The sequence below is a fragment of the Podarcis raffonei genome, chromosome 14, assembly GCF_027172205.1.
Source record: "Podarcis raffonei isolate rPodRaf1 chromosome 14, rPodRaf1.pri, whole genome shotgun sequence".
Classification (NCBI taxonomy): Eukaryota; Metazoa; Chordata; class Lepidosauria; order Squamata; family Lacertidae; genus Podarcis; species Podarcis raffonei.
This window is the reverse complement of record NC_070615.1, coordinates 4,698,932-4,726,526: the sequence shown is the minus strand read 5'-3', so window position 1 is coordinate 4,726,526 and position 27,595 is coordinate 4,698,932. Positions and strand designations below refer to the sequence as shown.

General features: G+C 45.6%; 1 protein-coding gene across 3 annotated transcripts in view; it reads right to left on the bottom strand.

The window, feature by feature from the left end:
- The window catches only part of TLN2 (talin 2), a 173,650-nt gene that overhangs the window by 94,322 nt on the left and 51,733 nt on the right, over positions 1 to 27,595 (bottom strand). For all 3 annotated transcript variants that reach the window (XM_053366097.1, XM_053366099.1, XM_053366098.1), the window contains exons 2-5: positions 15,776 to 15,947; positions 12,374 to 12,471; positions 10,348 to 10,477; positions 8,310 to 8,462 (exon numbers count right to left, since the gene is read on the bottom strand). In XM_053366097.1, the coding sequence (XP_053222072.1) occupies positions 8,310 to 8,462; positions 10,348 to 10,477; positions 12,374 to 12,471; positions 15,776 to 15,911 (517 nt within the window). In that variant the 5' untranslated portion in view covers positions 15,912 to 15,947. The remainder of the gene's footprint in view (positions 1 to 8,309; positions 8,463 to 10,347; positions 10,478 to 12,373; positions 12,472 to 15,775; positions 15,948 to 27,595) is intronic.

Below are 27,595 nucleotides of genomic sequence, written 5' to 3'. Positions count from 1 at the left end.
GCTTTCAAGAACATGAAATGAAATGGCAAATGTCTTGTCTATAATTTGAAGTATATACCAACAATGGATATACAATTATGTAAACTTCTAAAAGAGTCCAAATGGTAGATACACATTCCGGATAACTCCTCAAAAGGAAGCCAACTTCATTGTCTGCATCCATCTGTCTCAAGACAGTGCCTCTGGAGGTGAAGCCAAACCGCTGCATGAGCAGCACCAAAGTGACCTCTCTGGGGACAAGCCTAGTAATGTGCATGGAGATCTGGGGCTGCCTCTCGGCCTTGCTGATGGGGTCCAAAGGAAAGCAGAGCAATATGTTTGGCACCAGCTTGGCTGCAGGAGTTGCTGGAAGGAGATGTACAAGGGGCCAGCCAACAGTCTTAGGAACGCCACTCCAGATTTGTGTAGGTTTACTCCTTGGTCTTTTCTCCTCCTGAAGATATCCCGCAAGGCAGTGGAGGTTTAGGATCATAGTTTTTCTTCTCCTAGATGGGCTCCCTTCCTAGGTTGATGAGCCTCAGCTGCCCTTACTTCCATCTACAGCGCATGCAGAAACTGCCTGCTTAACTCTTGGACTCACTATTGGTCTTCTCCGCTCAATCTGCCGCAGGAGAAGTCATTAACTCACTGAAGGTTTGAGACCGGTCAGTTGAAGCCACTCCTGGGGTGCGGCCACTGTCACTACATATATAGTACAGAGGTACCTTGGTTCTCAAACAACTTGGAACCCAAATACTGCAAACCCGAAAGTGACTGTTCCAGTTTGTGAACCTTTTTCAGAAGCTGAACATGCGCCGTTTTGAGTGTTATGCTTCCATTTTGAGTGTTAGGCTGAGGTCTGTCTATTTTTGCTATTTTTTTGCGTTTTTGTGGCTTTTTTGTTTAGTTTTTGTGACTGTGTGGAACACAGTTCAGCTACTGATTGATTGACTGATTTGATTGAGTGCATGACTGCAGTACATTGTTTATTGCTTTCATTTTATGGATCAGTGGTCTCGTTAGACAGTAAAAGTCATGTTAAATTGCTGTTTTAGGGGTTGTTTTTAAAAGTCTGGAACGGATTAATCCATTTTGCATTACTTTCTATGAGAAAGCACGCCTTGCTTTGGAACGCTTTGGTTTTGGAATGGACTTCCAGAACAGATTAAGTTTGAGAACCAAGGTACCACTGTATTTATCATTTGTATATACAATACCTGTATTCCAGGAGGCACTTTAACTAAGTTGTACCAAACCAATTTCACATTCTTACCTGTGGCTTTTTATTGTTTGAAACCCCATAGTATTTGACACCTGCCATTTCATTATTGATTTGTAAACCATTTTATGGTGAAAAAGCATCTATAAATTTTGGAAACAATAACAATGCCAGCCACTTAGTTGGAATTGTATATAATCCTCACAACAGCCTTGTAAGGTAGGTCAAGGGCAATACAAAAACTAACTCCCAACCCCAATCAAAACTGAATCTGTTTTAATCAAATACCTGAGCAAATTCTCTTTCTATAGCAAGTTAGTGGCAGCTTCTTGCCATGCGTCTTTGACTGCACATTACATATAAGCACACATGTATGCCTGTGTATTGGAACACACGTGTAATGAAATCTTTGGCTTGAAGTCACACTGTTCTATGAGAATATTACCCTGGGCATTACAGGGGTAGCCCTCCAGATGGGGTTGAACTACATCTCTCATCATCCCTGATCACTGGATGGGGCTGATGGGTGTTGGAGTCCAACAACATATGTTGGAGCGGGGAGGGGGGGTGTATCACTCTGAACACCCTGCATTGAGGAATTAGTCCTCAGACACCAGACCAGAGAGCAATATCAAAGAATGTGCATTTTTATTTTGATGTAGAAATATTGTTTATTATGCAGATTGTTGCAGAATGAAAAAGAATTCATTAAAATAAGACAGTTTTCAAAATGAACCAGCAGCAGAATTACAGCTGGGGCAGTCTGAGGTGGAAAGAGCAGTGGCAGACTGTGAGCTCTCAAATTTTGGTGGCGCCCTGAGATGCTAAAATTCAGCGCCCCTTTGGCACTTGAGCTCCGTTCTACAGCATTGCTGTGGCGACCCCTGCAACACGGTGCTCAGTGCAGCTGAACCGGTCAAGCTACCCTGAAACCGCCCCTGGAAAGCGTCACCCACCAAATACAGAGAAAACACAGCATGCCAAGGAGGCAGCATACAAACAAGCAGAGCCTAATTGGCAGACAGAGGGAAAATAATTATATAAGTGGCCCCCAGCATGGCTAAACTTAGAAACGAGAAGGCTAAAGGGGAAGGAAAAGCAACAGTATTCCCTCTCCCAGGCCTGATAGAAAAAAGCAGGGGCCCAATCCAGAGACCCTTCTTGGCACCAGGCTGACAAGAGTTCCCAGGTCTGGTTGCGATGGGAGAGGTGGGCTATGTGGACTCTGCAGGTCCCTGAAAGCCTGTAAGGTTGTGAAGCTTCTTTGAAGGGAGGGAATGCAAGCAACAGCGCAGTTGCAAAGGCGTCTAACTGAACTGAGCTAGGCATGAGAAAAATGGCAGGGAGCCTGGAAAGAAGGGTGGGCAGGAGGACTAAAGTAAAGGGGGTTGGGGCAGCCCGTGTCCCACCATGTAATCCTCCTCCTCGACCTGCAAAATAGACCTGGGGGAAGCATGCCCCAGATCTAGCTGGGGAACTGTATTATAGGTCAATTGTAGTTAAAGTCATCTCCGCCCCCCCCCACACCATAGCAAAGGAGAGCAGGGCTTTGATGGGCTCCTAAGAGTTGCCACAGGTGTGCAAGGAGCAGAGAGTGGCCAGTTTCTTGTGTATATCTCTGGTGGAAGGTTCCTGTCCTTAAGAAATGCTAATAGTTACCAACAGATTGACGGTCAGAGCCAATGCTTTACAGCTGGTGTTTTGTTGCCCCTGGGCTACAAGAGGGCTGGGTCCAGAATTCTGGATCCTTTGATTAAGTTAGGAGTTAGATAATAAGAAAGATAATTTGCATGCCCAGGGTTCTTAAGCTTGTATGCCTACATCATTAACCAATATAATACTTTCGTATCCTTCTGCTTTGTCAGCCTTTCACAGACAAAACTGAATCAACTGAATCAGAAATGTCAAGGCATTTAAAGGGAGTTACTCAGAATGCCAGCAAGGCTGAGCACCTTGGTAACAAGTTTTATCACCACCACCAGAAAGCTCTGAAAGCAGAGAGCATGTTATTAGCCTACAGAACAACTGTTTTAAACATTAGCAATTTAAACCAACAATAAACAAATACCAGATTAAAACACCCATGTCATTGGGTTTGTAGCCAATGTTAGTCCTACATGGAGCAGACCCATTGAAATGTATGGGCATGACTAGCTTAAGTACATTGATTTCAGTGGGTCCTCCCTGAGTAGAACTTAATTTCTACCATCCAATGGCAGGGGTGTGTTTTTTTCTGTTGTGAGGAAAGTTGCCACACCCCAGACTCATAACTACATATTGATCTATGCAATCCTCATGATTATGGCATTTGTCTGGAAAATGGAATTGGGCCAATATCCTGTCCAGGAACTATCAAGATTGCATAGTTTACTGTCATTGCATCTAGGTATTCTGCACGTGCTAAGAATTATAGGGAAATGGATTTGGCCTTCAGAAGCCCTTTTTAAAAATTAACCCAAGAGGTGATTAAATGCCGCAGTCTCACTCTGCAGTCATCAAGCTCCTTTGAGAGCTGGCCTGAGCACTCAAAGCCTCACAGCACTTCCTCCGCATTCCCACAGAACTACATGACGCCTTGTCCTCCCTGGCTGGAAGGATTCCAGTTATGAGGGGAAAACACTCAGCCCAGGCTGATTGAGCACGACAGTTGCCTGTCAATGGTGGGAAGGACCTTTCTGAGTCCCTGGCCCTGGAGAGCAGCTGCCGCCAGTCAAAGCAACCAATACTGGGCCGGCCGGCCAGGCTGAATGGACATACGGCAGCTTCCAAGCTTCCTTGAAAGCAGCTGAATTGTTGCCACGAACCATGTAGCAAGTTCCAACCTTTAGGGAACACTTATTTATTTAGTTCATAAAATTTATATACTGCTTGATTGTAAAAACAAAACAAAAACCAGCCTCGAAGTGGTTTACAAAATGAATGTAACAATGAAATTATCAGTAAAGACAGTTAAAAAAAGCTGTTTAAAACATTCCAAAAATAAATAAATAAAAATAAACAGTACACTAAAAACCAGATTAAAAAAACACGTCAAATTTCTGCTTATCTGTATAGGCTTGCCTGAACAAAAATGTTTTTAGCAAGTGCAAAAAAAGTGTACAGTGAAAGTGTACAGCCTGGTGTCAATAGGCAGGGAGTTCCAAAGTGTAGGTGCTGCCACACTAAAAGATCAATTTCTTACAAATGTGCAACGAGTATTATGTGGAACCTGTACCAGGGCTGATTCTGCAGACTGAAGAAGTTGAGTGGGCATCAGTGTTATACATCATATATGCAGCTCATGCTGAATTAAAGTTAAAAATGAACAGGATCACTGCAAAAGCCTTGTTGTGGTCTCATTTGAGCTATTATAAATTTGCTTTGTTTCTCCTTTGTTCAGTTTTGATTTTTAACTGACAAGCAACTCTAAAACCTGCATGGGAGGTGAAGCTAGGATACACTAATGGAATTAAAATAAAATCAATAAAATAAAGAAGTCCTTGCCCCTGCCAAGTTGTGCATGGTGAATTATCATCTTGGATCACTCTCAGAGTTACAGAACAAAGTGAGGATTGTTTTAGCTTCCTTTGCAAACACTATTGAGATTTTGGACTGCAGATTCCAGCATATGAAAGCAGCTCACTGCGTTGACCTCCAGCATCTAAGGTGAATAAAGCGACACACACACACACACACACACACACACACACACACAGTCCACACCTAAATAGCACTTCTTACTCTAGTAAGAGAAGGGGGCAGCAGGAGACGCCAGGCTGGTCAAAAGCCAATTCTAGAAAGGGGGAAAGGCAGCGGGGGAGGCAAGGAAGGAGGAAAGGAGGAGGATAAAGAATATGTATAGTTGTTGCCTGGGAACCTCTGTTGTTCCACTGCAATATATAAAGGATCCTACCCTTGCATGCCATATCAAATCAAACAGCTGATTCTGGACTCTCATTCGCTAACCTGGTTTAGTCCACACCTATAGGCACACACCAAATAGGTGGGGAAACGTCTCTGAATTTTTATGCTCAGATTTACGAGCACATGTGAAAGGCAAAAGGATGGTGTGATCTTGGGTATGCAATTATATTTATACGGCGCCATCAGGGTGTGCCTAGTGCATTGTAAAAAATGGAAGAGAATATCACCCTCAACCATTTTGCCCACCCACCCACTGCAAAGCTCAGAGGATAACCTGGGCAAGGTGTCACCATTCCTGCAACAGGTCCTTCTGGGTCAGAAGCCTTAGCGTTGCTAGAATCTGAATCTCAAAAGAATCAGTCCTAGAGACGGTCCTTATCACCCACCTACAGCTGCAGAACAGCTAGCTCCTTGGAGGGTAATGAGGGTCACACAAAGCCTAGGCCAGCCATCTTCCATAAGACCTCAGGAAGGCTTCTGCAACTTGCTGAAGCAACAGTTCCCTTCTAGGCAGGGCTCTGTCCAGGGTCCTGACCTCACCTAGCTCAAATGGGGCTCTGCTGCATCAGCTGCTATGTTAAGAGGCATCACAACCATAGAACCTGCTCCCTGGACAGCAAAGGTCCCAATCCCAAGGAGCATGCATGGTAAAATATCAGAGAAAGCGATGAAGGCAGGGGTAAAACAATGGAAGCAATGTGCAGTTGTTTCTGTTGGATGGACTTTGGGGGCTTAGCTACCAAGGGCTCTGGATGGTGATTAGGGGGGTTGTGCAAAAGGCTTTGTGGAAGCAGCAGTCAGAAGCAGCGCTTACTGTACAGCAGGACCAAGATTTATAAATAAAGTTAAAGTATTTTCCAGTTTCCCAACACATTCAAACATCCATGTTCTTCAACACCGGACATTCTTTAACATTTATGCACTTAGGGAGACACTGGCCTGGTTCACACACAGTGCTAATCTGCGGTTTAGCAAACTGGTTTAATAAACCATAGCTTGCTTGCTTATCTGAATCCTTCCTAACTATGGTTTGTTTATTGCAAACAAAAAATGAAATGGAGCCACGGTTTCTTGTTACGTTTAATGAACCTTAAGAACGCTGCAAATCTGGAAGTAGGTATTTTGGTTTGTGAACTTTGCCTTGGAAGCAGAACATGTTTCGCTTCCTGTTGAGTTTGTTCCATTTGTAAATTGAGTCCCCTCCTCTTTATCTGGGCTGGTTTGAATTAGTAGGTTGAATCTTCCTAATGGTTCATCCACTGATGGACACTTCGGGGATTCTAGGGTCAGCATATGAGCAGCATGATACATTATGGGCCTAATGTGATACATTATGGGTCTGTCAGTGGGGCGATTTCCCTAAGTCCTGTAGCTTCTACATTATCTGCAGCCTCTTTGTTTTGTTGGTCCTTTTTCTGTTCTAGGGACCGTTTATTCTGGATCTTTTTTGGAGTCTGGGGAGAATCTTGTAAGTCTACTGACTCCCTTAACTGAGTCACAGTCCCCTTTTTCTGTGGGGTATTTAAATCGGGTCTTGTTGCTATGGAGAGGGAGGTTCCTCTCCTCTGGCATTTGCTGTTCTTAGCTGAGCTCTTTATTGCACCAAAGTAATTATTGTTCTTTATGCTTGTTCCTTGCGTCTTAGTTTGCACAATGGAGGGCACATACTGTCTTTAAAAACTCTTGTCAATAATATTTGGTACTTTGCCAAATGATCTCGCATGTGCAAAACCTTAGTTGGAGTTCTATTCTGGTGAAACTTGATAACTAATCTTTTCTGGTAGTTGTTCCTTGGCAGCCAATATACGTTTTTAAAGTCTAAAATTGATTGTTCACAGTGGAGAATTTGGCTCACAAGAAATACAAGACAAACTAGGGGACACCTAAATGCCCTGGCTAACACACCACCAATTGCATGCCTTCTTTAAAAAACCCAGTAGTAAAATCAGCAGCAACGAGGCCTTTGACCACCTTTGAAAATCTTCTCCTAACAACAAAGACACAAGGCAAAGGGATGGTATCCACAATATACAAAATACTGGTCCAAAATCTCACAAGCTCCCTTGACACAATCAAAAAACAATGGGAGCATGACATAGGCCATTAAATTAACCCCACCCAATGGACTAGAATGTGGTCACACTGAAACTCACATACAGATGGTACTTAACACCACGGAAACTGGCGTTGATACACCCAGGAACCTCACGAAAATGTTGTAGAGACTGCACCTCTACAGGCACATACCTCCACATGTGGTGGAAATGCTCCCAAATCCAACCCTTCTGGACAAATGTCCTACAAGATATATGCAAAGTAACTAAACAAGTATTAGAACTCACCCCAGAACTGGCCCTACTGAAGATTTTCCAAGATCCTATTGACCACTCACATTACAAAGAGCTTATGACCCACCTACTCTCAGCCTCATAGACTGGAGAGACCTGTCAGGAGTGAACAAGGACAACTGGTACCAAGTCGTATGGGAAACAGCCTTACTAGAAAAGCTAACCAACAAACTGAAACTGATACAGGGACAAATAGAAGAGGATACCTTCACCCTAGTATGGATCCCCTTTATCACATACACAGCCCAACAAGATAACAACAAGAACCCATCAACAGCATATGAATCAATTTGGCTTACTTGACCCAACAAGTCCTCCTCCCCTCACAATTGCAAACAAACCCCACTGCAGTCAACCACAGACAACCAACCACACCCTGCCCCCCCAATACCTCTCATTACCAAGGAAACGTAATAAGTGAATAGAAAGAGAACATATCCAGTCAACGCTGGCACAATCCCCACCCCCCCACCCCTTTCTCTTCTCAACCTTATACTGCATACAACACTAATGTCTCACAACAAATGTAACTGATCTGTAGAAAACACAACCTGATAAAGAGACAATGCACGTACTTTTGTAAACTAAGAAAACCTTTAACACAAATTATTAAACACACACACAGTCTGACTTTCTGCAAGTCAGAGCTACTGTTAATTCACTTCTGTTTTCAGAGACTGTCACCAACTTCAGTTTCCATTTATTCTGACAAGTCATAGGTTGGGAACATGTTGAGCATCCTCTGTAGGACCACTGTTGCCATCATTCCTGGCTGCTGGGCACACTGCCTAGGGCTGATGGGAGTTGGAGTCCAGCAAAATATGAAAGGCCACAGAGCTTCACTGGGGAACACAACTTACGGTCATCATCCGTGTGCAGCTTTGCCTTTAATTTCTCCATTTTTTTTTCATCTCGCAGCAGCGTTCGATCTTTCTTCAGGGTCCCTGTGCCCTCCTCTTTCTTTTCTTCGTTGCTCTCCTGGATTAAGGAGTATTCTTCGTAGTTGGTTATTCCTGGAATTGCAAGAACAAACTAAGCCTGCTTATTCCACACAGCTATTTGGTCCGAAACCACATCCTCGTCTAAAGCAAGCAAGAAAACCCCAAACACAGTTCTTTTAGAAGGCTGCTGCTCTGCCACGGGGAACTCCATGGCCTAGTTTGGATGTAATGCTAGTTCTCAAACTTGGGTCCTACAACTCCCATCCTCCCTAGCTAGCAAGACCAGCAGTCAGGGATAATGGGAGTTGTAGTCCAACAACAGATGGGAACGCAAGTTTGAAAAACACTGTCCTAAAGTCTGTTTAAAAAAGAAAAGGCCTCGCAGGCCAATTTAGAACATGAGACTGGGCCCAGGTGCTCCACAAGGCCTGCATGCTCATCCCTTCTCCTCCTTTCTCCAGTACAGCCACAAGGAGGAGTTTGGTAGCTTTCACTTCTGTTTTAGATTAACCACTTAGAAACAAGCCATGGTTTATGAAGCTCACTTAGTTTTTACTAACCACAGTGCTTGGGGTGTGGCTTAGCTCATTATAATGCTAAGCCATAGTTCAGTCCCTGGCATCACTAGGGAAGGGATCTTACCAGTCACAGAGCTGGGAAAGGCAGCCCCTGTGGCACGAAAGCTCTCTCTCAGCCTGCAGTCATTCTTTCAGGCTGTGACAGTGGGAGATGTGGGAAGAAGGGCCCTTGCCCTCAGCTCTGCTGAAAGACCAGCTCCATCAGGTGCATCCTACCCATGAAAGTTTCCATTCCAGCTGCTCATTATAAGAACTAATATTTAACTTTAAGAATTGGCTCCTGAGTTGACTCCTGCCTCCCTCTCCCCTGCACATCCTTTTTTCCTTTTGTGCTGTGTCTTTTGGACTGTAAGCTTACAGGCAGGGACAACGTTGTTTTAATTGACCAAGCATAAGCTTCTGCAAGAGGCTTTTGGGCTGGAGAGTGGGGTACAGGTGTTCTAAAAAAACAACTAAGGACACACCCCAGCAACATCCAGTGGCCGAGGGAAGGAGCCCTTTAGTTTTAGCTCTGAGTCACGGGTTGGCCAACATGCTGGCTGCAAATGTTCCACCTGGTAACACATCTTGGAAGAACAGAAAAATGAAGCAATTCGTGGTACAAGTGGGGAACCTAAGTTCCAAGGGCCAAATGTGGCCCTCCAGGCGTGCCAATCTGGGCCCCAGAACTGCCTGCAGGCCACACCCCCTCCTCCAACCTGCTCTGCATATCTTCAAGGCCTTTTGCCTCACTGGAATGCAACCCTGGACCATGGCAGTGCCTCTTACTTGCATGAATGGACTGTGGAGGTGCACGGGGTTATAGAAAGTTTTGTATGACTTGTGTGCTTTTAACTTGGGCATGTGGCAAAAATAAAATTGAGGTGGAAAGGGGTCAGGATTTTGGGAAAAATGACTTTGGCAATCCCACACTCCATTGAACCCAATGGATTTTGATTATATGTGATTTTGGTAGTAGGTGTGACCCCCTGGAACGTAAATCCTGCATAAGTTGTGGGCTTATTGTACAAAGAGTCACATCCATGGCCCCCCCTTCACTTTTGTCTCAGACCCCCAAAATGGGGTCCATGGCTGAGAGATGCCATTCTCAACCTCCTGGTGCATAATCCGGATCAGAAGCTCAAGTTTCCAGGACAGCCCCTTTTTTTAAGAATGGAGATCATGCATCAAGGTTCAAGACCCCAACTGTCCCCCCCCCCCAATTCACCAGCAAATTCCATTTACACTCACTTAGCACCCTTTCTTTTTCTTCTGGAGTTGTTATTCCTACCAGGACAGACAGTAAAAGATGAGGTTTAGGCCTGGGGACCCCAATGGCTATTTCTCCTCACAGGAATATCTATCCTAGGAAATAGAGTTAACGGTACCCTTGGCCTCACCTATCCGGCTGCAAATGGTCACCAGCAATTCTCCCACGGTTTTAGAGTCGTCCACCATCACCGTCTTTACCGACCCGTCCAGCATCCGAATCTTCTGTGGCCTTTGCTTCTTCTTGTATTCCAAAATATCCTAGGAAGTGAGTCACAGGGACACTTTTAAGAATACGTCAGAGGCAGACCCAGCTGACCCTCCTAGGAGGCCAGTGAAGTTCCGAAAGGGGCTGGGTTTGACCCTTCTTCCATTGCACTTCCCAGTATGCAGACCCCTTTACGTCAAGCATCATTCCAACTGACCACAATTTCTGATATGAGGAATCCCCTCCTACCCCAGACCTCTCCCTGAGGTTTCTCCAGCACCTGCACTGTCTCATATGCTGAAGATACGCATCTTTATCCTATGACAGCTGAGGCATACATTTTAGATCCCACTCTGGTCTTCTGATATAAACTGTTTTAAACTGATTTTAACATAGTATTATAATTATTTCCTTGTAACCCAGCCTGGGGCTTTATGGTGAAGGGTGAGTAAGAAATCTTAATAAATGAAGTCAATAAATGAGGCTGTAGGGGGTTGACTCCCAGGACGCTTCCCAGTGCCACAAGGGCTTTCCAGGGATGCCTTAAGGAAATGCGCATGATTCACTGGCCTTCCTGAGGAGGTTGGCAGCCACATAACAGGGGTGCCTCTGCTTTGTAGCACAACCAACATTTGGGGAGGCTGGTGATTGTTCTGGCCCAATCCAGGTTACCTCCAGCATTCTAACCTGGAGTGGATCTGGAGCAACTAGCAGATTTCAGGGTGCTCTGCAGTCTATCAGCAAGGGTTTCTAAGTCACAACTGTTTTAACAGTGGCAGCAATGAAATTACTTCCCGGCATCACCACCACCACCTTAAATTGCACCACCAAGGTGAAAAAAGCCTGGAGGAACCAGGTGCAGATGTTTGTATGGAAGAGCCGTGAACTGCATCCTTTCCCAGAATTCAAACAAAATCCTGGCCTCAGAGTTTTGAAGCCTGTATCTTTTGCACCAGGCTCTGAAGGGTGAATCTAGTGTGGGGGAATCCCTAAGGGTACCATTCTAGTCCTACTCAGAGTGGAGCCATTGAAATGAATGAACTTTGGTTAGTCATGTCCATCAACTTCAATGGATCTAATCTGAGTAGGACTAGAACTGGCTACAGCTCTAAGTGTAGAACCCAACACTGATACTGTGCTTGCACAGCAGAACTTCCTCCTCTTCTCCTCTGCCCTGCAGCCCCCTGTTGCCATAGTTAAAATGTGTTATGTACTTTTAAATGTGGTTTTAGGAAGTCGGCAGCCCTAATAAGCAGAAGCACTAGGGCCAACTAGTGTGCTTGGCAACCCAAACTGGGTCCGTATCACTGTGGTCCTTCAAAATCTGCTCCAAAGGGTTGGGGGACCTGCTGAGGCAGATTTTCATACAATTGGGGCTGCACGGAAAGAAGAGAGGAAGGAAAGCCCTCTTGCCCTTGCAGAATTCTGCAGGTGCAGCAGTAGATACAACCCCAGGTAGATTACACAAGCCTTCTATTAAATGATCAGCACAGTATTTTCTGAAACCTTTTCCATTCCATTGTTCACACTCTGATAATGTTGGTGACATCTTCCAAAACTACGGGCCCTAATGAAGTTTTGTGGAGAATTTATAATGTAAGAGTGGACATGCTAAGACCCACTTAGTCCAGCCTCTTTTTTCCCCTTACAAAGGCTACCCAGATGGTTCTGGAAAGCCAAGCAAGGCATGCAGGCAATAATCCAATCCTGCAGTATATTTGCAACACACTGTGTTCAGAGGTCAACTGTCCATGTACATGGGGGTTCCGCTTCTACAATGACTCACAAATGTTATAAGAGGAGTCTCCTGTGACTAGCATACAATGCCATACGCCTCCTTCTGGACGTGGAGTCTCTACCTAGCCCTGCCGCCTGAACAGTCACCAACAGACCACCCTCCTTCTCCATAAACTAGATGTCTCACAGGAGCACACAGATCTCAGCCGTACCCCGTTCCGCAGCATGTAGTAATCGAGGGTCCTCCCGGCTTCCAGCCAAATGCCTTTTCGTGGATCTTCATCAGACAGGAATAACCCATAGTCAGAGGCTGGGAAATGAAGGGCAGAAATGGACAGATTGCAGAGCAAATAGAGTGTATTCCAAATGAAGGTTTTCCACTTGATTAGAGAGCCATGAAGTGCCCCTCCAGCTTCTGCCCTCTCCTTGCAGATCTCTCCCCCTCACCCCCCCTCCTCCTCTTCCTTTCTCTTTCCCATAAATGGCTCACCTACCTCAACACACTTCAGAGCACGTGGTGCTTGGGACAGCTACTGTTCGCTTTGGAGAGGAAGGGAAAGTGAACACTGTATCTACAAAAGGGGGCCATTACAGTGTTCATTTTTAAAAAGAAAGGGTAAAGAATTCAAAGGTTGAAGTACAGTCATACCTCGGGTTAAATATGCTTCAGGTTGAGCGTTTTCAGGTTGTGGTCCATGGTGACCCAGAAATAATGGAATGGGTTACTTCTGGGTTTCGTCGCTCGCACATGCGCAGATGCGCAAAATGATGTCACGCGCATGCACAGAAGCAGCGAATCATGACCTGCGCATGCACAGACTCGGGTTGCATTCTGCTCAGGATGCGAACGGGGCTCCAGAACGGATCCCGTTCGTATCCAGAAGTACCACTGTATTTAGTCATGATAAGACCCCAAACCAGGAACTTGAACATTCCTGTGATGAGAGTTCTGGTAAGAACGTTCTGGTAAGAGCCTCTTAGCTCAGGCCAGTGGCTCATCTAAGTCCAGCATCCTGTTCTCACAGTGGCAAACCTGACACCCCAATGGGAAAGCCAGAAACGGAATCTAGACACAAGAACATTCTCCCCTCCTGTGGTTTCCAGCAACTGGTATTCAGCTGCATTGTTGACTTGGACTGTGGAATCAGAGCAGCGCCATCCTGGCTAGTAGCCACTGAGAGCCCTCTCCTCCTCCATGAACGTCTCTAAACCTCTTTTAAAGCCATCCATGTTGGGGGCCATCTCTGCCTCCTGGGGGAGCGGGTTCCATAGTTTATGCGCTGCATGAAGAAGGACTTTCTTTAATCTATCCTGAAGCTTACAAAACGCAGCTTCTTCGGATGTCCATAAGGGCTAGTGCTATGACAGAGGGAAGAAAAAAAATTATCTATGCCCTTTCTCCATGCCATGCATAATGAACCTTTTTCCAACTCCAACTCCACAACCTCCCCTTTGAGGTGAGGTGGCCAGAACTGTATACAGTGGCACCTCGGGTTAAGAACTTAATTCGTTCCGGAGGTCTGTTCTTAACCTGAGGTACTTTAGCTAATGGGGCCTCCCACTGCCACCGTGCTGCCACCACGCGATTTCTGTTCTCATCCTGAAGCAAAGTTCTTAACCCAAGGTACTATTTGTGGGTTAGCGGAGTCTGTAATGTGAAGCGTCTGTAACCCGAGGTACCACCGTACAGCATTCCCCATGTGCTTGGTCGCACCACGGTTTCCTGCTGGCAGAAACTGGCAATGCTGCAGCAAACGCTGTGACCCAAGGGACGTCTGCGGAGAAGCATCCCGAGGGTGAGTGTCCAAAGGTCATGGACATGTCGCTGCTGGAACCGCAGGAGACGAAGGCCAAAACGGCTATGCCAAAAGGCAACACTCCAACGACGGCACTTTAATCACTCACTGCTAATTAATGAAGGCTGCATTCAAACGTAATGAACCAAATAATACAAAGTAGTTTAGAGCTAATGCTTCCACTCCATCAGTGTCTATTAATCCGGCTGTTCAGCGGATGCCCTTGCGGAGCCTGTTTGCAACAGAAACGGTTTACGGTGAGGGGCAGAAATTCCCAGCTTGGATTCAAAGCTCCCGGGAAGCAACAATTAGCTCCAAGACTGCATTGCCAATCAAGGCCCCATCTCGCCCGCATTACGGCATTGCTAATCTTGAATCCCAAGTTAATATGAACTTGCCTGTGGCCGCCCAAGACAGCATTGCTGCAATTTGCGAGAGATTGGTTGCCCTAAAATAAATCAAGGTTTTCCCATTGCCCTGGAAACCGACATTATTTGTTGAAGATGATAAATACATAAACATGTTTGTTCCGAGTGGAAATGAGCAAAAGAGGACCTTTTCACAATCACTTTTTCCCTCTCAGAGAAAGTGGCAGCCCTTTGGGTAATTTTGCACTGGGGGGGGGGGCTGCAAAAAGAGGGCAGAAGTGTTAACCCCCTGGTTGGGTGGCAATGTAAAAAGACAAGTTGTGAGAGCAACCAAACAGCAGGGCAGCAAGGCTTGCCTGCCTCAGCGTCACATTTTCTCCCTCCCCACCTGCTACACACACACACACACACACACACACACAGAGTGAAGACAATGCATTTGCCCTCACTTCAGGGACATCACTCCACAAGTCCAATAAAATACCTGGCACTATTATTTATTTACATTCCATGTTTCTCCCAGAGCCAGGACTCAAGGCAGCTCACAAAGATTAAAAGACAGAAAGGTAAAAACACACAGCAGATAACAGTTAAGAAGTATTTGAACTGTAACAGAATTAAAACAATATAAAAACAAATCTATTAGAATACAGGGAGCAAAGGGTCTGGCCTCTCTAGGGAGGGAGTTCCAAAGTCTGCGAACAGCTGCTAAGGCGGCCCTCTGAGACACCATGACCTTTTCATGCTCATTATGTGAACCTTGATTGCTCATCAGGACACCCACTGCCGTATCTGGGGTGGGGAACCATGTGCCCCCCAAAATGTAGATGGACTCCCATCAGCCCCAGTCAGAAAGACCAGCAGTTAGGGATGGTGGGAGCTGCAGTCCAGCATCTAGAGATGGGGTGGAAAACTGGACCTGGTGGGGCAGCCCAGATCATTATCTCTCCCACTTGCCGTGGGCCAAGTTTGAAACATGTGGGGGGGGGGTGCCCACAGTGATGTCATGTGACCCTTCCTTGCCTACAGAGTTTGAAATCAAGCTGTGTCGGCCCACAAAGTGAGGCCATTCAGCTGACTGGCGGGTCTCGTGAAGCGCTGCAGAGTGCTGTGCAGGTTGGCTGTGCATGCAAACCCCACTTCAGCTGAGCCAAGTCTTTATCTGCCCCATACAGTGGTACCTCTGGATGCGAACGGGATCTGTTCCGGAGCCTGTTCGCATCCTGAAGCGAATGCAACCCTTGTCCACGCGGGTGCGATTTGTCGCTTCCGCGCATGACATCATTTTGAGCGTCTGCGCATGCGCAAGCGGCACAACCTGGAAGTAACACACTTCATTACTTCCACAACCCGAAAATGCTCAACCCGAAGCTACTTCAACCCAAGGTATGACTGTACCTGGCATCATGCGTCAGACTGTAACTCACATGTGGGGTTTGCCAAAACTAACCTTGTCCAGTTTGAGCCTCTGGCACTCGCTCACGAATAACGCGGCAGGCGTCGTACACGGCTGTGGAGGGCTCAAACTGCATCGTCTTGACCACATTGCACTGGCGAATGCAGATCTTCAAGGACAGAGCAACCATCTTGCCAGATCTCTTGTAGGTTTCTCTTTATGTTACCTTGGGCAGAAACAAAACAAGACACATTAGATTGCTATTTTTTTAAAAAAAACAGCAACCCTGTCCTTTTGAAATCTCAGGACAACCAAACTGCATCTTCCACGGTAGCTTTCTGTGTCTGCTAATATCATCTTCTGAAATCACGGGGACACAGGGAGCTGCCCTTGAGGTTCTCCAAAGGAGGACAGTGGGCATTCCCATCACCAGTTCCCTAAAATCCTCCATCATTTATTATGTGGTCATAGATACACTAAAACAGTGTGTGCGAAGAATAAAAACACGAGCATTAAAACATATGCTTGTTTAAAAAACAATATGATACAAAGGATAAAACATGCACACATGTATACTAGAAGGAGCATCACCACGCCCATTGTTCAGCCTGGACACTGAGGTCCAGCTCCGAGGGCCTTCTGGCAGCTCCCTTGCAAGAAGTGATGCTAAGGGAACCAGGCAGAGGGCCTTCTCAGTAGTGGCACCCACCCAATGGAATGCCCTCCTGTCAGATGTCAAAGAGATAAATAACTATACAACTTGTAGAAGACAGCCCTTTTCAGGAAGCTTTTAACATTTAATGTTTTGTTTTCTTCCTTTATATTTTGGTGGAAGCTGCCCAGAGTGGCCGGGGAAACCCAGTTGGATGGGTGGGGAATAAGGAATGCTACATCATCATCACCACCACCACCATCATCTCCATAACAGGGAAGCCTGTGACCAGGTGCCTGCTCAGTCCCAGATGGTGCCAGCTGTTGGGGGGCAACTTCAAGGTACTGCTTGCTCTCCCTTCATCTTTAAGCCTTGATCTTTAAGCCCTTCAACTGAGGACACTTTCAGACAGAGGACTCTCCTCCTCTCTCCTCTGTAAAGTCCAGCACAGGCGCAAACCCCACTCTTTCTGCCTTGCTTGCCATCTGTGCAAGGGGAATGGCAGAGGGCAGGCACCCCAAGCCCAGAACACGTTAGAAGAGCTTTACATAAAGTGACATGTACTTTCCCTCATTTATTTGTTTTGTAACACAAGAATATCTTTAATTTAAAAACTAATTTAAAAAATCTCAAATAAGCGCCATCAGTGCAGTTTGGTACACCTCACAATGAGACGGCCAATTTTACAGTCATATTATTATATGATACAAAAGATAAAAACCTGAGCTCCAAATTACAAGTAGAGTGAGAGTGTCATCTCACAAGACCTTTGAACAATGAAGAGGGACTTGGCCACCAACACTGCTATTAATTTGTTTGTATTAGCCACGAAATATTCTAGGTACCATTCCTGTATCCTTCCAGGGGCCTCTGCATAAGGGGCCAAAGCAGCCTCTCTACGAAGATTACATTAAAAAAAGACGTGGGCCAGAGTTTTGACTGCTTCATTGCTCCACGGGGACACATATATGGGACTCATATGGGACTTCCCTGATAGCCTTTTTTTTCTTCTTCAATTTTTTTTAATAAGTAAAAAACTTTTATTTAATTTTACACATATATTACAAATATACAAGCATACAGACATACATTTCATACAATCCTTAAAAGTGTTCAAACATACCTACACTCATTCCCACAGACAATTCCTCTTCCCATCACCATCCACCACCCCTCACCCCACCTTTGTGTTAGACTTCCAATCTACTCAGTTGCAATTTCTTCCCACTTCTATTTCTTTCACATACCTTTAACCTAATTTCATACTTCTTTTTTTATTACACTTTGTTATCCATCTTATTTAGTATTTCAGTATTTGAAACGGAACTTGTTTATTCTAATAGGAGTTCTGATTTTTCGATATGGTTTTGCAAGTATCTTTTAAACATCTTCCTGGACTTCCCTGATAGCCTTTTAACCTGAGATGCCTGGGAGTGAAACCTGGGACACCTCCCAAAATCACTTGTAGTCCTTGTAGCACATTCCGGGCTCCGTCAAAATCTGCACCCATTCATAACAGCTGCAGATCTGACCGCTGGATTCTGATGAGGATGGATGGAGTTTTTGCTTTTGTATCATTTTGGAGTTTGCACAAAGGCATAACAATGTTGTCAGAAGAATGGTAAGTCCCAAGAAACCTTGAGTTATCCATGCCCCTTCCTTGAGGATTGAGACTTCCTTCCGGCCCCACTCCCAACTCACATGATTCCACTGGAGGAGGGAAGGCAGTGGAGGGCCAGACCTTTGCTGGAAGAAGCATTGTCAATGCATATGCACTCGTTTGGAGGGGTGTCTGCAGGGAATGTTTGTGGGGTGAAGAGAAAAAAACCTGCAAGGGATAGAAGGCTAGCTTCTCACACACACACAAAGAGAAGAACAGTGCAGGTACATTTTGCCTAATATACTTCAGCTCCTGTTGTTGTTGTCGTTTAGTCATTTAGTCGTGTCCGACTCTTTGTGACCCCATGGACCAGAGCACGCCAGGCACTCCTGTTTCTAGCTCCTGTTTCCAGCTCCTACAAATGCTAGAAACTTACCGTAATGCTTTTAAAAACAGAGATAAGCTTGGAAAATTTATTTCTTTAGAGCATTTGTACCCTGTTCTTCAGTCAGAAAGCCTCCGAGAGTGGCTTACATACAATCAATTAAAAGAAGACACTCCGAGCCTGCTTGCTTACAATCTAAAAGAAGTGGCACACGAAGAAGGGGGTGGAATATTTAACCAAGACACCAATTCTTAAACAGTTCTCATAATGGCTGGCACAGTTCAGGGTCAGTTCAGAAAAGCTGATAGTTCAGCAAAGCCCTGCATCATGATATGGGGGTCAATGTTCACTGTCCTGCAGGTGAACACCCATTGATGCATTAGCAACACAAACGCCAGGAGCATATCAATGTCTGGAGCAGGAATGGGAGGCCTGAGGCCCTCCAGATATTGCTGGACCACAACTACCATCATCTTTGATCCCTGGCTAGGGCTGATAGGACCTGGAGTCAGTAGCATCTGCTGGACCACAAGCTACCCACCCCTGGCCTGTCTGGAACAAGCTAGGAACATATTTTTTATGTTGATCTCTGAACACTCACTTACCTAGGAAATGTAAGCCAGAACCCAAATACCACCCCATTTTTAAAAACATGACTGAATGGGATGCCAGGACAGTTTGTTACTCAGAAAGAATGTAAAAAACCCTGAAGGCTTTTATTGTTTTCAGGGTCCCCCCTCCCACAGAGCGATTCACTTTATAATTTCCAACAGCTGGCAGAATGGCCGCCACCACTTGCGAGAACAAACATCAGATCTGGGGGCCGTGCTCTGCAAGGAAAGGAACAGATGAGCAACAGCCTTTGCTTCTCTAGAAACAGAGGGAGTATTCAGGCTTGACTCCCTCTTGGAAGGCAATGAAGAGACATCAAATGAGTTCAGACTTGAAAGACAGCATAAATATTGATTGCATCTGTAATACATGTAACGCAATTCTGCCAAAGGGCTGAAACTGGTCCACAAGTGGGTGGGAGAGGACAATACAGTGGTGCCTCGCAAGACGAAATTAATTCATTCCGCAAGTTTTTTCTTCTTGCGAGTTTTTCTTCTTGCAAAGCACGGTTTCCCATAGGAATGCACTGAAAATCAATCAATGCGTTCCTATGGAAACCGCCTTCAGACCAGGTCCGGGGACAGTCTGTCCCCCGACCTCTTCTGAAGGCTGGGGGGGGGGACACAAGGGCTTTTCTTCCCACCGCCAGCCTTCAGAAGGCTGTTCTGAAGGCTGGCGGTGGGAAGAAAAGCCCTTCTCCCCACCTCCCACCCCGCAAGCTCCGGGGACAGGAGGGCTTTCCTCCCGACCGCCAGCATTTTAAAAGCCCCCAGGACAGCAGAGACTTCTCCGCTGTCCCGGGGAGATTTTAAAATGCTGGCGGGCGGCAGCGAAGCCTTCAAAAGCCGTCGGGATAGCGGAGAAACGCGCTGCGCTTCTCCGCTATCCCGGGAAGGCAGGCGGGGGGGAGCAAAGACTTTTGCCCCCCGCCGGCCTTCATAAGAGGTCCAGGACCTCTTCTGAAGGCCGGAGGGGGGCGAAAGGCTTTGCTCCCCACCACCAGCATTTAAAAGAGGTCCCCGGAGATTTCCCTATGGGCTTTCTTCTTGCGAAGCAAGCCCATAGGGAAATTCGTCTTGCGGAACGACTCAAAAACGGAAAACTCTTTCGTCTTGCGAGTTTTTCATTTTGCGAGGCGTTCGTCTTGAGAGGCACCACTGTATTCCCCTCTCCCCACTTAAAAAAAATCTTTGCAAGAATCCTGCAAGGTTGCTTGGGCCGAGAGAGATGGTTTATTGAGGGCATGAATCTGGCAACAGGACTGCATCAACTTTCAAAAGTACCTAGCTCCTGCAAATACTTTATAAATAAAGGTAAAGGTAAAGGTAAAGGGACCCCAGACCATTAGGTCCAGTCGTGGACGACACTGGGGTTGTGGCACTCATCTCGCTTTACTAGCCGAGGGAGCCGGCGTACAGCTTCCGGACCATGTGGCCAGCATGACTAAGGCAAACCAGAGCAGCACACGGAAACGCGGTTTACTTTCCCGCCAGAGCGGTACCTATTTATCTACTTGCACTTTGATGTGCTTTCCAATTGCTAGGTGGGCAGGAGCACGGACTGAGCAATGGGAGCTCACTCCATCAAGGGGATTCGAACTGCTGACCTTCCGATCGGCAAGCCCTAGGCTCTGTGGTTTAACCCACAGCACCACCCGGGTCAATAGCGACTGGCCTCAAATTCCTGGCTGTGGCTGTGCAGGGATTTCCCTAGCTGAAGGGGCTTCCTGCTTGGGTTATCCTGTTCACATGCCAAGGAAGTAGCAAGATGGGATTGATTAAGCCACTTGCTCAGAGTAAATAAAAGGCAGAGAATCTTGGCTTATAAATTACATGTAATTGCTGCCAGCAGGTGAGAGCAGTGCCCTCTGTACATGCTCCAAGACCTTTAATCTGTTTTTACTTCATATCCTCAGGCACTGAAAACATATCCCAATCCCAAACTGCAAGAGAGAGGAGGGGTAGAATATGCTGAATAGACTTCTAGTAAAGTAATGGCCTGGATTGGTTCTCAGAGCCTTAAATCCTGGTACCCAACCAGACAAGAAGTCACCAACAGGGGAAGGATACAAAAACAACAAAAACAAAACCCTCTCTCCATTTTACCCAAGACTGAAGAGGAGAACATTTTAACAAGAATTATGAAAAGCAATCCATTTGAAAGAGCAGGGGAGAAATACCTGTTTTTCAAAACCCCAAAGGCAATACAAATGAACTCAATTACATCCAGAAAAGCCTAAGTTCTGCTTCATAGCAAGTTCATCCCACAGTGACGTCTGGACGTGTGGAATGCTGGCAGGAACCACCTTCGTAATAAAAACAAGCCACTTCTCAATTCCCAGGCCAGCCATTGCTCATCTTAAATTTCCGTCTCTCCCCAGCCCAGTGTGTTTGGAAAGGAAGCCCAGCAGGAACCTAGGAGGTTCCTTCTTCTTCCTATGAATCAGGAATTTGCACTGCCAAAAAGGCAGGCAGCTCTGACCCTGCGAGGGGAGCAAAGTTTGATGTGCATTTTCAGATTCACAGAAACTTGCTTCTTCACTGCTGAGCCCCAGATCTACTGGAGCCAAGGAATTAAAGGAATCATTCCCTCTAACAGCAAACTCAGGTGGTTGAGTGCTGACAGATTTTTAGAATCAAAAAGGGGCTATCAAGAAGAAAGACTGGGAAGTTACCAGTAGGTCTGGGTGAACCCCCAAGGTATACAAAAGTAGAAAGTATTTTAAAGACCTTAATGGGGGCAACCCCACCCCTTCTAAAGAACAGCTGAGTGAGGAATGAGCATGTGGAGTAGCTTTGAAAAGCCAGAGAATGCTGAGTGTCAGTTGGGAAGTGTTACCAGAGAAATGGCCATTGTGTGTACCCCGCCACCCTGATTCTAACGAGTCAAATCAATAGGGTAAATGTCCAAAATACACATACATAGGTACATAAACCATATTCTGAAATGATATCGGTGAGCAATCATTAAGCCATTTTGACTCTCTTAAATTACCCTAAAATATTCCTCTGCAGTAGAAAGAAGGAGATGGGGGGAAATACCTCCCCCAAAATAGTTATTTTCATTTGTAAAACCTGCTAATAGATAAACAGCTTGTAATATAGGGGCTTATCCCTCCCTGCAAAACCAGTCTGGCAAGTATCCGTTAAACAGAATGTCAATAGAGCATCTTCTGTGTAACAATAGGTGTAAGTTTGTAAAAGGGATTCAGGAACCAAGATACTGTATTTTTCCATGTATAAGATTACCCTTGTTTTTTTGAACCCCAAATTAAGAAAACAAAACAGTAAAATAGAAGTGAAAATTCAGACGATTGGTGGCAGCAATGGAAAGTTGTTGATCTTTTCTTGGGTGATCACCCTCAAAGTTTACAGAATAAGGTGTGTGCAGCACACAGGGACACCACACACTCCCCCTTGGCGGCAGCGGCAGGGAAGCAAGGGGCAGGAGGCTCCAGAACAGGATGCTGAGGAAGGCAGTGCCCGCTCTGTGCCAGGCCAGGCCACGGCAGGGAGTGGGCTGGGGCTGGGGGTTTGAGAGGGGCAGAGATTTAAAAAAGGAAAGCCATAGCTCAGCGGTAGAGCACATGCATGCAGAAGGTACAAGGTTCAACCCCCAACACCTCCACGCTCCACATCACATGGTCAGTGATGCTTCCACTTGAATTCAGAACAAAAACACACGTTTGCATTTTATTCTGATACAGGTTGTTTCAAATACACACACACACACACACACACACACACAGAGAGAGAGAGAGAGAGAGAGAGAGAGAGAGAGAGAGAGAGAGATCATATTGGGACCAATCCAGCACCAAGTGGTGAACGTCCAGAACACACAACATTAACCTTGAGCATTAAGCTGCCTTGAACATGGTTCTAACTGTGAAAGGTAGCATAGAAATAAAACAACATGCCCCCCCAAAAAACCCTCACTTCAGTTTGCTGGCAATTCAATCAGTTGTAGCCTCTATCTATCTCCCCATTATCCCATGCTACTTTTGCAGGCTATCATTTCACGATTAGGCAGCTCAACAAATTGCAGTAGCCTTGTGGTTGTCCCAGGTGGTGTTGCACAGCCACCTGTGGATATGAGCCAGCGACAAAAGGGTGGAGATTCGCATACCCAGAAGGTGATCAGACCAAGCTTCTGGTCAGTAAACAGGCTGAGTGCTTGAAGCCAGCTCCCTGTAGAGCATGTCCTTGGGGATCCTGTATCCAGGGCAGCTGTCTACCAGCTCAATCTGGTATGCAGGCTGAGACCCTACCTGCCCATGGACTGTCTCGCCAGAGTGGTGCATGCTCTAGTTATCTCCTGCTTGGACTACGTGGGGCTACCTTTGAAGGTGCCCGGAAACTACAATTAATCCAGAATGCGGCAGCTAGACTGGTGACTGGGGGCAGCCACCGAAACCACATAACACCGGACTTGAAATACCTACATTGGCTCCCAGTACGTTTCTGAGCACAATTCAAGGTATTGGTGCTGACCTTTTTTTAAAAAAAAAAATAAATGTTTATTAAAGTTTTACAAAACAAAAAGTTCATCATTTCACATAGATCATTCCATTAATTAAAGCCCACAGAAAATGGTGCTGACCTTTAAAGCCCTAAACAGCCTCATCCCAGTATACCTGAAGGGGCATCTCCACCTCCATTGTTCTGCCCGGACACTGAGGTCCAGCGCTGAGGGCCTTCTGGCAGTTCCCTCATTGCGAGAAACAAAGCTACAGGCAACCAGGCAGAGGGCCTTCTCGGTGGTGGCACCCACTCTGTGGAATGCCCTCCCATCAGATGTCAAAGAGAAAAACAACTACCTGACATTTAGAAGAAGTTTTTAATGTGTGACATTTTAATGTATTTTTAATCTTTGTTGGAAGCCGGCCACAGTGGCTGGGGAAACCCAGCCAGATGGGTGGGGTACAAATAATAAATTATTATTATTATTCTGCCATCTTCCATTCTGTGGACAAGACCAAGCCAGCGTAGACGTCACTGAGACAGAAGTGCAAACATGCTGGGAATGTGGGCTTCAGAGAGCACATGTGTGTGAGAATTCCAGCCACTCTAGAGTTTTAAAGTGAATAGTTAATTCATGGAATAATAAAAAAAAGGTGTGTGCAGCAAGTCTTTTCCTCAGTCACAAATAAAAATGAGTAGGTGCCGTGTGTTCCAGTTGACTCAAGCCGGCCCACAGAATATGGTGCCACAGTACCAGAAAAGAACAGGATGATCCTAGACATGTCTTCTTCTTGGAAGGGCGTCCCACTGAAGGCCAGGGATGGAAGCAGCACTCTTAAGGTAGAGCATCTGCTTCACATGTAGTACGTCCCAGGTTCATCTCCAGGTAGGGCTGGGAAAACCCTGTGCCTGAAACTCTGGAGAGCGGCTGCCAGTCTGCATAGGCAGGACTACTCTTGGGGTTGCCATATTTTGAAGAGCAAAAAAGAGGACACATTTGCCGACTTCTACTATGGATCACTATGACAACTCTCATTTCACATACCCATGAAGAAGAGGATGTGGGGACTTCCGGGTTAGCGCCATCGACTAATGGCGGATTCCCTCCGAGCTCCGGAGGGAATCGGCACCGCAGGATTTGGGTCTTGCCGCTGTGGCGACGTGGGGACCCTCAGAAATCACAGGTGCTGAAGCCTGTGAACCTGGTGACTCAGCGGGCACCATTTGCGCCCCCCCGACCCGCGAAGGAGCCTTTTTAAAGGCTTCGGAACGGGGGACGGGGCGAGCGGCGTGGTGCTGAGAGTCGACTGCTTCTCCTGCGGAGTGAAGCCGCATTCCATGGTCGGAGAGCGCTGACTACTTCTTGTGAACAATTGGACTTTAAAAGCAACAACCCGTGAGTAGTACGGAAATTGGATTTGCAAAGAAAAAAATTTTTTGAATTAGGCACGATCGGGGAAGGCGCAAACAGGAAGTCCGTCTCCCCGTCTTATAAATAATCTAAAGCAAGGACTAGTTAACTAAGGTCGAGAGAACTTCTTCTTCTTTATTGGGTAAAAGACATTAACTTCACGATTTGGCAGTATAAGTAATTTTACTGGAGGATAAGAGCTAATTTTGAGAGCTGAAGTGCCACCCCCCCGGACCCGGGAGTGATCCGCGAGAGAGCCTGTTGAGGAGATATAGAAGAATTTGACAGCTGTCAAATTAGCTGTCAAGAAGGAAAAAGAGAACTTTGTTTCTGCTGTCTCTGCTGGATATATTTGTTACAATTTGGTTATATTTTGTTGAAAACAAGGAAGAACTGATACAAACTAACTTGATTTTTGGATTTGAACTGGAAGGAAGATTAAGTAACCAAAATCCCTCTAGAGGGGATTTTGGGACATTACAAGAATGGCTGAAGGAGGAAAAATTCAAGCTAAATTGGACAGAGTTTTTCTTCTCTTGGGAAAGTTACAAGGCCAAATTGATGTTTTGGCTACCAATGTTGCAACTCTGGACTTAACAGTAAACAAATTCATTGAATTTGATAAGGATTTGACTCAGGAAGTTCATGCAGCTGGACAAGAAGAGAAACTTGAGAGATTTGAGAGTGTGGAGAAAGAGATATATGTTGTTTCTGAGGAAAAGGAAGGAGGAGATGTAATGTTGCAGACGACAAAGGAGAGCCAGAGGCCTGACATGATGGTTACAAAGGAAAATAAGTACTGGATTATGAAAATCTGGTCTGAATTGGAGATTGAAGAATGGAGAGATCTCCTTATGTGGAGATCTGAAGACCTATGGATTACAAATTTGATTAAGGTGGAAGTTGGAGCTTTCGGGACATTTGGACTTAAAAGGAGTAAGAAACAAGATTCAGGCTCCACTTTTAAGTATGGAGGTCTGGCTGGAAGAAACAGGGAGCCTATTGGGACAGAGCTTCTCCGATATCTGGTGTTTAAGGACTACCAAAAAACCGGCAGAGAGGAATTGAGAGAGAATTAAGAGCCTCGGACGTGAGGTCTCCAGGCTGATAGTAGACTAAGACTGATGGACATTTGTTGGGGATCGAAACCGGGAAAGGGGGGGGGAATCCAAAGGGTGTAAAATTATAATCTGTTTTTTTATTTTGTTTTGTTATTAGTATGAAAATTGGGGAATTCGTGGAAGGGAATTTGGGTCGACTTTAGAAAAAAGTTTTAAGAATGAACACTGATGTACAAATATTGATGTTTATAAGTTAAAATTGGTTTTTCTAAAATGAATTAAATATAAAAAGGTCAAAAATTGGGGATAAGAACTTGTTGAACTAACAATTTGAATTGGAATATAAGAAGGGGAGGTGTGGGGAAGTCAGGGAAATATGTTATTGAAAATACGGATTGTAAACTTTATGTGTTTTTAACTTTTTTGTTTTTTGTTTTTTGATTTTTTAATGTATTAAGGTGGAAAATCTCAATAAATATTTTTTTTTAAAAAAAGAAGAGGATGTGTCCTGGAAAAAGAGGACACATGGCAACACTATGATGGACCAATAGTCTGACTCAGTTTAAGGCAACTGCCTTTCAACCACCCAGAGTTGTGAAATGGATTTCTGCATTCCAGCACCCTTCTGGATACCAACAATATTGTTCCTTGGGAAAGAAATGAGTTTATTTTTTGACTCAGAGGAAAAAACTTCTGATTGAAATCTCGCTTTGAAATCTTGAAGAGATTAATCTGTTCCATGACATGTTACGGCTAATTCCCACATTCTGGGTCATGGACTGCTTAGCTGGAAACAAGCAAAGGGCTGGCCCAAGAAAAGCGATCCACACACCCAGCAAGATTTGGCACAAACATCTTTAGAATCCGGTGCTAGGGAGTGGTTAAGAATTTGGGGAAATCACATCATTTCCATATGTGCAATGTTTTAACAGCTTTGGCGCATCTTTCCATAAATTAGCCGGGGTTCAGCCAAGAATGTATTCACAGACTTTTCAAGTCCACCAAGAGCTGTCTGGCAGTGTGTTTCTTAAGGCAGTGGGTTGGGAGCCACCAGGGGGCTTGGGGACACTTTCAGATGGGCTTCAGTTCCACAGCCAGCCCGGTGCCTCCTCATTTGGCTGTCCCACCCCCTGGACCTTTTTGGTTTGGAGCGGCATCAGCACCAACTCTTTGCATGCCAATTAAAAGTGTCCGGGAGAAAAGAAGAGAGGTCTCCTCTGGAAGGAAATTAAAATGTAAGACCAAAGATTATTTATTCATTTCAAAAACTATTATTAATAAATATTAAAATGGGAATAGAAAGCAGGGAAATAAGAGGGGAAAGCTGTTTAGGAGGAATGAGTCGACGTAAAAGGACCGCCACAAGTTCTGAGGGACAGTGAACCGGCCCCCCACAGAAAAAGTTTGCTGGTCTAGCGACTGCAAACTTTCACCACCTTTCCATAAAAATCCCACCAAATGTGGGGCGTGCACTGGTAAGACAGACACCAAATTCCACAGCAGCTTCCCCAACCTAGTGCCCTCCAGATAGCTTTGACTGCAGCTCCCATCAGCCCCAGTGGTGTTGGGGAAAGCTGTTGTCCCCATTTCAAAGGAAAGTGAAACAGCATCGGAGAGCACTGTTAAGAGTTCCACCTTACCACAGCTCACATTGGTAACTGCAAAGTGCTTTTGTTGAAACGGAGCAGTCCCT